At 42.1% G+C, this 11,831-nt stretch overlaps 1 protein-coding gene across 1 annotated transcript; it reads left to right on the plus strand.

The window, feature by feature from the left end:
- The first annotated feature begins 371 nt into the window (after nucleotides 1-371).
- On the plus strand, nucleotides 372-2,605 carry LOC113036291 (mRNA decay activator protein ZFP36L1). The gene is made up of 2 exons (XM_026192525.2): nucleotides 372-667; nucleotides 1,250-2,605. Exons 1-2 carry the CDS (start codon nucleotides 614-616, stop codon nucleotides 2,459-2,461), a joined length of 1,266 nt encoding a protein of 421 aa, XP_026048310.1. The 5' UTR covers nucleotides 372-613; the 3' UTR covers nucleotides 2,462-2,605.
- The last annotated feature ends 9,226 nt before the right edge of the window (nucleotides 2,606-11,831 follow it).

An 11,831-nucleotide genomic window follows, 5' to 3' on the forward strand; every position in this document is an offset into this window, starting at 1 on the left:
CTGATTGCCTCTGTCGGGGGGAATACAGATATACTTTTTTCATATTTTCCCCTTATGACAATAAGTTGTTTATCATTAACTCCTCAGCTGTATTGATCCTAAATAAAATGAGAGCCTGCCCCCCCCCCCCCAAAAAAAAATCCTCTTTTAAGGATTTGGTAATGAATGGGTACAAAAGTAGCTTCATTCAGCTCCCTCCTCCTTTCGACGAGCCCTCCCTGCCCATTACAATTCAGGACCCCCTCCCCCCAAACACACACACACATTAACGCACATTAACACACACACACCCCTCCCTGCCCGCCCCCTGAAGCACACAGGCAGGAGATGGGTGGGTTTCCCCAACTATTTAAGGAGATTCCAACAGATGGTTGAGTGACTTTCCTCCTGGGGACACTTTGCTCTTTTCCCAAACTTCTTGTCTCCTTCACAACAGACTGGGCTACTTTTGTTTTTCCTTTTCCTTCCCCCAAAATATTTTTTTTAATTTTACTCCTGAGCTTTTTCAGAATTTTTTTTCCCCTTCTCTTTGGACCCCAAAAACTTCTGTGCTTAATATCCTTGTGAGATCAGACAACAGCTCATTGACTCAGTGAGGACAGTGGAGCTAACCATGCCCTCCGACTTTCTAACACCTTTCCTGGAACTAGATGAGGAGTTCTGCAAGGTGAGAGAGACCGATCAAAAACCTTTATATATGTGTACCAGCATGCCTGAAACACAATCAGCTTGTGCCTATACGAGCTGAATTAGGAGTAAATTATTAAGCTCATTTATTTGTGTTAAAAACATAAAGTGATGAAATGCTACAAATTTATTGTCTAATTTAAAGCATGAGTGTGGTTTAAACTTTAATATTTTGTAGAAAATTCAGATTCAGATGGTGTTAAAAGCTGTTCAATCTTTAGTTGTGTTATGTTGTAACTTTACAGTGTCACGTGTTAACTTTTTCAGATTTTGGGGGCTTCATTTAATATTTTTTTTTGCAATTTTTAAATGTTATTTAATGAAACAGTGACAGGAAAACAGGCTGTTTGCTGTTTCTTTTAAATTATGTGTTATTTTTAAATTGGTTTTTTTTTTGTGCAACTTTAGAGATGTTTGAGCAAATCCAATTTATAAGACCTCTGGCTTTAGCTGCAACTCTAAAATCTCCTTTCAGCTCGCCTTGGCCCTGCAAGCCCCGCTCCAGAGCTCCAGGAATGCACGGCACTCATCTATTCTTCTCCTCTCTCCTTTTGTGCAACAGAATTTCCGCAGCCTGGAGGCGACAGATGGCTCGTCTACCAGCTCCCAGCAGCAACGGCAGCAGCACAGTCAAAGGGTGCTCGGCTTCCAGCGACGTCACTCTCTCTGCCCTGTGACCCTTCCAAACTCCAAGTTCAACAGCAGCAGTTGTGAGATGACCGAGTCAGCCTGTTGGGGCCTAAATGTGACCTCCAACCAGCAGTGGAGCAGGGAGGGTCAGCTTCCCCGCTCCTCGCTCAGCCACATCCCCTTCAGAGTTGACCGCTCAGTCAGCATGATCGAGGGCAACAGTTTGGGAGGGAGAGAGGACAAAGCAGCCAACTTGTCCCCACCACTGCTACTCCCCCCACCTGGCCTATGCATCAGTAACACCTCCATCTCCTCAGCTGCTTCCTCCAGACCCACGCTGCCTCCACCACCACCACCACACATCTCCACTCGATACAAGACGGAACTGTGCCGCACATATGAGGAAAGCGGGGCCTGCAAGTACGGTGCCAAGTGCCAGTTTGCTCACGGCATGGACGAGCTGAGAGGCCTCAACCGTCATCCCAAATATAAGACGGAGCCCTGCCGCACGTTCCACACCATAGGCTTCTGTCCATACGGTGCCCGCTGCCACTTCATTCACAACGCGGATGAGCTCAATGCCGGCAATGCTGCTGCGTCTCCACAGAAGCAGAAGCTCAGGCCTCCTCTGCTGCGCCACAGCCTCAGCTTCGCAGGCTTCTCCTCCTCTCCGCAGACCTTCCAGCCAGTAAAGGAGTCACAGCCTTGCTCCTTCCTTTTCACCAGGGCCTCCTCTGTCTCTCCTCCTCCGTCCTCTGTAGGAAGCCCTGAGCTCCTTTCCCCTCTCTTTCCCGAACCCGGCCCACTGAAGCATTACCCCTTCCCCTTCTCTGGCATCGGTGACCTGGCTGGTGACAGCGGTGATTCAGCTCTGCGCTTCTTCGCCGTGACCGATTCTGTCAGCGCCCGGTGTCCCACCTCAACTTTCACACCCAAAAGCCTCCCTTACCTCCTCCCCCAACAGCCTCCAGCCTCCCTGAATGCCTGTCCCAGCCTTCAGCGCTGCTCCTCAGCTGACTCCCTCTCTGAAGAGGGCTACACATCCTCCTGCTCCCTCAGCTCTTCCTCCAGTGGCACAGAGTCACCGAGCTTCGAGGGCCGACGACTACCCATCTTCAGCCGCCTTTCTGTTTCAGATGAGTAGGGAAGGGTTTTACTGTAGGGCTGAATTTAATCAGGGATATATAGTCTAATAGTTTTAACTCTATGTGGCCAGTATATGATGTTGGTCTTTTCACAAAGAATTAAGACATTGGGTTTTCTGTTCCCTCTTAAATCCAGCAGAGTACCTATCTTTGTGCATATTGCATTTTTCATCCAAGCAGTTGTAGCGCTGCTCAGTGTTCGTCCAGTTTAAGCTGACTTTTCCTTTTTTTAAGCTTGTTTTTCATGCCGTTGTTACTGCTGTATACTGTTGTATACCCATTTTTAGGGACTACTCTGAGGGTTCTTCACTCAGCTCAGCAGTCATCCGTGTGCTGTTCCTGCTCAGAGGGGAGTTCTGTGTGAGAATTCCCTGTACCCTTATTTATGAAGGAATTTAACATTAGTGCTGTTCGCTCTGTACTGTTGGGTTTATTTGCAGGTCAGTTTCAACAATGCAAGCCTACAGCACTTCTCCAGTCATATTTTGGGCAGTTTAACTGTAATTCTTTCCAGCTTCTTGTCCAAGACGGTTGAATAACTGTATGCTGCCACTGACTGATCAATTGATTGTATGTCAGCTACTTTAAATGCTTTAGCAACAAAATCTAGCCCAGGTGTAGGCATCCCACTGACTCTAGTTACCAAAGTTAGAGTTCTCCTAACCTACTAGTACTGCTAGCCACGGCAGGTGATACACAGTGTTATAATTATTACTATAGCCTAACACTTTTTTTTAGCCATATTTATTGCTTTGTGTAAGATTTATTGTTCATGTCATGTTTGCTTTGTGATTGTGTTTATGCATTCTTAATAATGCCTGAGAAATTATGCTTTACTTATGCATTCATTTTGTCCATCTGCTTGGTTTTACACTTTCCAGTAGCTTTAAGAAGGCTTGCGGAGAGGAGAGGGAAGGAGGACGTGAAACATTTTGGCATTCTGTATTTATGTTGCCTTACTGGCTTATAGGCCTGACAGAAATCAAGACTCGCTGAGCTTTCACGCCACAAGCAGTGCAGTGCCTTCTCCAGCATCCTCTGCCATTTGGTGTCGGTGTGAGCGCACAGCGAGTCTACTCTCCTCTCCGTTAAGCCTCACGTCCTGATCCACGTAACATTTTCTTCAACTGATAAATCCTGTTAAACATAAAGCAAAACAAGACTTTGATGTGAGCCAGCAGTGGCAACTAAAAATGTCGGTACTTTATGAGATACACCAAAACCACCAAGAGAACGAAAACATCTTTTGTAATGTGTGAAAAGTGCGGTGATGTCCTGCACATGAGGACCGTTGTGTCTCGTGGTCAAAATTTTTTATAGTTTGTTTTATAGTTGACTTTAATCTATCCGAGTTGGTTTAATGACAATGTGTTTGGTCGACCTCTGTTGCACGCTAGCTTGCCAAGTCTCTGAGCGGCAGGTGAAATCACGCGAGTTCAAATAAAATTTAGGCCAGATTGAAATTTTTTTTTTGTTCATGAAAATTCTCTGACCTGTCCTGAGTCCAGAGAGGCTTCTTGTTGCTGTAGCTTGTTGCTGGCTTGACAGCGAGCTGTGTTTGTAACTTTTAACTTAAAGTCTTATTTATTTTGATTTTCAAAGCAGAACCTATATTGTGTTGTTGGATAATGCGTGTTTTGATTTACATAATTTAAGTGCGTCTATTGTTTACATTCCATGGGTTATGTTGATATGCTAGCTCTTTATCTTAATATATATGTCCACCTTTATTTCAAAATAAAAGTCCTTGAAAAAATAAGAATTCTATCTTGAATTTCATTATACTTGTTTCCTTTTGTTACCATACCTTCTTAAGGTCAGAATCTAAGAATTAGGTCAATTATTTAATATGTAAACTATGATTACAAAAAGCAAAAAGTAGCCCATTAACCTTTCTCCCACATAAACACGTAAACTCTTACTTCACTTCACCAACATTTCCAGTAGAATTCTCACATCCATACATCAATCACAACAAAAAAACTTTAGTTTTTTAATCCCTTTTCCCATCTTTATATTCAAACATAAAAACAGGTGATGCAAATATTAAAGAGCTTTAGTGCTGAATAACACTCAGAAGAAGCAACTGGAAAAAGGCTTACACCTTCAGTGTTTGTTTTTCTGCATAAAATTTGAGCAACTGAGGAGAAATTCCTCCTGAGTTAAAGGCAATGGCAAAAATAAAAGCACATGTTGAGCAGGAAATCAATAACTCAAATGTTCGTTTTTGGGCAAAGCTTTCCCACGAGCATCACTTTAAGATCCTGCCACTGTTTTTAGAGCTTTTACAATCATCTGTGTTTCATTCACAAACAAAAGGAACAAAGATTAACTCTTTCTCCTACTTGTGTTTAGGGAATCTCCCAGCCCTCCCCTCTGTGTGCGTGTTTATGTGTGGGAGTGTGTTCTGTGGGAAGGGGAGTGAGTTTTGTTGCAACTCGTCTGAACAGACCAATTTAGAGTGAGTGACACTGGGGAGAATGTTTGGGCAACAGATGCTCGAACAAAGACTTCCCAGAACACAATGGGGCACTGAGATACTTGTGACTGATTTCCATCTATTCACACAAAGTGGAGCAGAAGTTGAGGTCCTCCCCTCTCTCTCTTTCTCTCTCCGTCTCTCACTCTGTATATATGTGTGTGTATTAAACTATTACTGTAGGGAAAAAATGCCTGAATTCAAAACAATAAAGCAAAATATACAGAAAAAAATCAATACTGATCCATTTTTAATGAGATGATTACATACTTCTTTTTTCCCTGCACAACATTGTGCTGCCCCGGACCTCATATGTTCTTCATACAAGCTGTTATTATAACCTATGGTTAATATTAAAGGCACAAATGGCCACATTTTGATGATTAAAAAATAATAATAATAATATTTATTTATTTTTTAACAATCCCATATTTTAATGATCACTGTAGACAGGGTTGAACTTTTCATGCACAATATGGCGAATTTTGTAAAATGTCTATCCGGTGTTTCGTAACACTAACCAAGTAGTTTTGATAGTAAAAGTTACCAAACAGTGAATGAAACACAAGTGCTGATGACACATGGCACTCGAATGATCCTAAATAGAAATCAGTGACAGAATTGATGGAAGTTATCTAAACTTCCTCTAATTCTAAGAGTTAAATAGTGATCACATTGACACTCTGGACTGAGATGCTAATGAGGCTAGAAGTGTGAAACGTTGTGTATGTAACGTACAAATACAGCAGTTTTATTTATCTTTTTGGGCATTTAAAAAAGCTGTCTCACAGACATTGTCTGCATGGCTCCAGAGTGGCAGAAGTAGTTTATAGAAGAACTTTGTTCCAGATAAAACTTTGCATATGCACTGCAGCTCCAGCGCTTACTTTACATTTTCCAGCTGAGCCCTATGTAAGAGCATAACTGTAACTGTGTGATACTGAGCATTCAATGGGTATTAGCCTGCCAGATCACACAAATTTAGTGTGATGATAGACGGAGCCCATTTGAGAATAGAGATCATAACTGTCCAGAAAACTGGGCATCGTGTGTCCTGCAGCCTACAAATACTTCCAGAAATGAAAACACACCTGACGGGCTCAACAGGGCCTGATTTGTGATTGTGTTCATATTTGAAAAGCACGGTGTGTTGGTGATACTTCATTTCCACATAGTTATCGTTGTCATCTTTTAAGTGGAAACACTCAACTCGGTCCTTTCAGACAGACTTGAGTCATTCTGGTGCATTATTGCAGCTTAAACCACAGAACCTGCTGCTACACCTGAATCACCTGGTAGAATTAAACAACTAGAATTAAACATGCAATCTCAGTCCAAGTTAAAAAAAATTGGTTTTTCTTTTCATTATTCCCGCTCACATTCTCAGCCTAGTCACATTCACATGTGGGTCATTGGCAGGGTAAAAAATAATCGTATATTGGATATTTTCTTATGTTTCTGTCCTTTAAAATTATATGAGGGAGCTGGGGATTTCTCTCTCTCTCTGCATGTGTGTGTGTGTGTGTGTGTGTGTGTGTGTGTGTGTGTGTGTGTGTGTGTGTGTGGGCATTCAGCAGTGGGCTGGCTGAGGATTTCCCTCTGGTAAATGAATAACAGTAAAGTGAGGCAGGAGCAGGCTCCCACAACCCCCAGGGCTACTTACCATTCAATACCCATGGCTGTGTGTGTGTGTGTGTGTGTGTGTGTGTGTGTGTGTGTGTGTGTGTGTGTGTGTGTGTGTGTGTGTGTGTGTGTGTGTCTGCAAGACCTTAAAAAGGCCAAGGGCCATCCCTGTGCAGCCCCTCAATCCCTCCCGCCCCTCCTGGCCACGAAGCCCCTTTGTGTGTCCCTGCTTTCCGTTTTCAGTCTAACATCTGTATGCTAATGCAGCTGAATGGGAATAAACTGGAATCAGCCTGGGAGCGAGGGTGAGGGGTGGCTTCCCTGTGTGTGGACAGATATGGGTGGATAAAGTGATTTGGGAGAATTCAGCAGCAGGGAAGGGTTTGTGCTGAGCTTAGAGAGAAAAAGAAGAATTATTGGTTAACGGGGGAGCTTAGGAGGGAATGGATGGGCTTGGGCTGTTTCAAGGAGGTGTCCTAATAAGCAGATGGCTCTCATCAAATACCCTGAAATGCTCACAAAAATTAAACAGCAAACTTAGATAACTTAGAAGCATAAATACGTTTCACCTGTGATGCTGAGGCACAACTGTGTATTTTTAAGTTAAGAATGTTATTTGGCTGCTGGAACTGGACTGTGATTTCAGAGGAACTGAGGCTCTCATTAAGCAAATAAATGGCTCAAGTCAAAAATCCATGTGGGAGGTAGATTTGCTCAAGTCATGTTGCTTCAGTTGCTTGAGACCTGACATTTAAACACCAGTTACTAAAGTGCTTTCATAACACTGAGAAATGTATGTTGACGATGGTTCTCGGTATTTACTTAGACTGCACATGTAGTAGTAGTAGTAACCCTGTAAAGCTGTGACAAATGCAATTCTGCAGGCTTTCCTTACATTTTCACTCTCTTTAGATACATTAGATTCATTGTCATTAAAGATGTTTGTCTGTCCACTATTTATCTTCTAAAACGGGAAAGTTTCCTTGAACTCATAAAAACTGGATTTAATATAACTTCTATATGATAAAATCCAAAGTGATATAGTAAAAAGATACAATTAACACTGTATTTCATGTGGCATAAAACAAGTCTGTAAAAAGCTGTTGCTAAACTGGCCACTGGAAGACTTCCTGGTGTCTTTAATGAGTATTCTTTTTCCATTCATAAGTTGTAGGCTGTTAGATATTTAGAATAATCAACTATTTCATCCATTTGTGTTATGATCATTTTTTCATCACAAAATGCAGTCAGGGCTGGACAAAAAAAATTTGCCCTTGTGACCCATCACTACCCCTCTCTCTCTTTCTCTCACTCTCTCTCACTCTCTCTCTCTCACTCTCTCACTCTCAGACTCAAAAGATTGCAGACTACAAACTTAACACACATCAATTCCAGTTCCAATTTTTCACCCCCAGAGTCCCTATATTTCGAAGCCTCTGCAGAATCAGAATCAAAATACTTTATTAATCCCTAAAGAAATGATGACAACCGGCATGCAGCTTGTTTCAGTTGCCCTGCCTTGATTCCATCTGATTCGTACCTCTGTAACAAAAAATCCTTAAGTAATAGTATTTAAGATGCAAAACCTCTGAGGAACATTTCTAGCTATTAGCTTTAATAAACACAACAAAAAGTGTTTTATAGCATTTGTGACTTTTCAGTATATTAAACAAAAGTTTCCCTAAAAGTTCGACCAAAACATGCTGAAGTCCACGGCACTGAAAATAAGAAGGGACAAATAAAAGGTCACTGCTTTAGTGTCCACGTTCCTTCATAACCCCAAGCATGTCAAAGTTCATAGTCATTTGTTCTCAGAGCCATCAGACTCTGGAGCTCAAACGGAGAAATCGATCCTCTAGTGTTCCTGTTTCTGTTTGTTTGTGTTATACCTCCTCACACATGACCTCCACAGAGAAGAAGCAAAGTTTTACTGCTTACTTAGAAATGCTTGAATGCTGGCCCCGGGTTATCCGTTAGACCTGGCACACTCTGGTCAGTGGGCCAACAGCTTTAAGTGGCCCCAAGATTCAGAGTTACAGGACTGTCCGGTTTTTACTAAGTTGCACATTGGAAACTTTGGAACAGCCTCCTCAAGTACTCAATAGTTTAAATGCATCACAAACAACATCTTTAGTAGGATTCTATTAATTTTAGCTGTATGTGCCTAATAAATGACGACTAAGTGAACATGTTCGAAGCAAGTGCTCATTCCTACCCGTAGACATAAACTCAACACACAACATTAAGCTAGAAGAGTGTTTTGGCAGCTCCCTCTACAGGTCCTCTTGCATTTTTCAAGATGTTAGGAGCTGCCAGTATCTGTAGGCATTACTAACCAGTACAGATATTTTGGTGAATGCATTTTAATACAAATCATTTTAGCCAACAAATATCAAACCTGTACCTATAGTGTGGTAAACATACTGAGCTTGAAATCGGGAATTAGGATTCATTTACTATTCTTAAACTCTACAGCTACAACAGCATTCACGAGACAAAAAAATGTCCTGAATTACAAATCATATATCTCAAGGTTTCCATGGTTATCTTTGTTGGTAGCGTTTTAAAATGAAGAAAGGGCAGCTGGCAGCAGATACTTAATTTCCACATTCAAGTCTGCAAAAGTGAAATGGAGAGACTTATTGGATGAGATGTAGGGAGGCAGTGCCATCTAGTGTACGCTTTAGTGAGGTACAAAATTATATGAGGGAGTTGGGGATCCTCTGTGTGTGCGTCATAAAAACGCAATCATTCATCTTCCAACTGTATCTTTCTGTTCTGGCTTTAGAATCATAGGTTGTTTACTGATCTGTACTTTGGGAGTCATACTGTTGTGATACTGGGGAGAAAAGGGTAAGGTTTGATAGACTAAACCCTTACACACATAACTTGAAAAACCTAAAGAGTGTGTGAGACTGCTAGCTGTGTTGTTCAGCAATAAACTCATCTACAAATGTGTTATTAAAGAGTGCCTTGTACTTCTGTCCCATTAAGCAACGGTTTAACAAATTTCACTGCAAACTATAGAAGGAATCTGGATTTAAATAGAACATAGTAGTGCAGGAAACACTAGTATAAGGTGTCTATGGAACCAATCTCCTTCAGCATTCAAAATGACCAAAGTGAGGACTACAAGCGTTTCTCTCAGTTGGTTGTGTTCAGGGAAAAAGCAGCTAAATACACTGAGACTGCTCCACATTGTTAGTGAGTTAACTCTGGATATCTGTAGGTTTGTCAAACTTGGAGTGAACAAAAGCAGAAAAACAGTAAAAGATGCAGACAGTGAAAGTCTGGTTTATTTCATGAACACAGTGAAACATTTTACAGTCCGTAGAGCAAAGTAGCATACATGATAAATAGATACACATAACACGGACGGTGAGAAGTAAAACTCGTCGTCTTACCACATGTTATATTCTGTAAACTTAAAATAAACCACAGAAATTAGAGTTTAGTGTTTTAAAGTCACCTATTAAAAACATGAGTCAACATTACTGAAGTGACACTTTAACGATGCTTCATATCACCGTCTTTATGATGATAAAACATGTTCTCTCATTAGCAGATGTCTGCGCTGTCACTTGTCATGAAAATGTCCTGAGCCAGGGTTCAAGCTTCCTCTTCAATTACCATTGATCATTAATAGGACACACAAAAGATTTGTCGCATTATCCCCATAAACAAAATGCTTTTATAGAAATCATTGTGACACAAATATTTAGATTCTTGTTTCACAATGTGCACGAACTCAAATTCTTTAGTTTCATAATTTTAAAGTACCGCAAAGAATACATTTATACCGTTGTATGAGCTACACTTCTTGTAAAAAATAAACTGATGCGTTTGAGAAAAGCTCCTGCTGTGACCTTCCTTCTGTGAGGGCACACACACACACACAGAGGGGGGAGATCATTAATACAAAGGATTGGAGCCGGTTTTTTGGATTTTCACTTGTTGTTGGCTTTAATATGAACAGTCACATAAAATTCATTCCAATTTTTTGCCTTTGCTTCAATTAAGATGTTTCTTTAAATCTACAACAGCTTCCTTTTCAAAAAGTTTACTGACATAGTAAAGAAGTAGCTAGGGAACTCAGTAAGTATGAGCAGCAATAGCTTAGGGACACTTTCTCCAATAAAGAGGAATTAATCATCTGCTGTTCATCAAAAAGTGTCATTAAAAACAATTCAGCAGGCCCTCAAAAAAAGTGCCATTATATTACTACTCCTGGGGATCCCACAGGCAAATGGGAACCATGAAGAGGTCACTAGAAAAGCTGCAACCACCAAGTACCTGCAGAGGGTCAGGCAAGTCCTGAGAAGTCAGCTGAACGGTAAGAACAAGATCCGGGCCATCAACACCGTGATCAGGTACCCAGCTGGGGTAATAAGCTGTTCAAAGGAGGAGATAGAAGCCACTGACATCAAGACTCCTGACCATGCATGGAGGGTTTCACCCCAAGTCCAGCACCCTGAGGCTGATCGCTAAGCGGAAGGAAGGAGGCTGGGGACTGGTGAGTGTCAGCACTACGGTTCAGGATGAGACAACAGACATGCATGAATACATCAGGAAGATGGCCCCAACTGACCGTGTGCTCAGATAATACCGCAGGAAGCAGAAACCCAAGAATGAGGAGGAAGAGGAGGCACCATCATGGAAGGACAGGCCTCTGCACGGTATGTACCACCAGCAGATAGATCCATAGAGGCTGGGGTCTATCACACCAAGCAAGACCCCAGGTGCAGGCTGTGTAAAGATGCCCCTGAGACAATCTAGCACATAACAGCAGGGTGTAAGATGCAAGGAGGCAGGGATACATGGAACGCCATAACCAAGTGGCCAGCATAGTATACAGAAACATCTGTGCCGAATATGGCCTGGAAGTCTCAAGGTCAAAATGGGAGATGCCCCCAAGGGTGGTGGAGAATGACCGAGCTAAGATCCTGTGGGACTTCCAGATACAGATGGACAAAATAGTGATGGCTAACCAACCGGACATAGTGGTGATAGACAAACAGAAGAAGACAGCCGTAGGGATCGATGTAGTGGTTCCCAATGACAGCAATATCAGGAAGAAGGAACACAAGAAGCTGGAGAAATACCAAGGGCTCAGAGAAGAGCTCGAGAGGATGTGGAGGGTGAAGGTAACGGTGGTCCCCGTGGTAATCGGAGCACTAGGTGCGATGACTCCCAAGCTAGGCGAGTGGCTCCAGCAGATCCCGGGAATAACATCGGAGATCTCTGTCCAGAAGAGCGCAGTCCTGGGA

The sequence above is a fragment of the Astatotilapia calliptera genome, chromosome 14 (assembly GCF_964374335.1).
Source record: "Astatotilapia calliptera chromosome 14, fAstCal68.1, whole genome shotgun sequence".
NCBI classification, from domain to species: Eukaryota; Metazoa; Chordata; class Actinopteri; order Cichliformes; family Cichlidae; genus Astatotilapia; species Astatotilapia calliptera.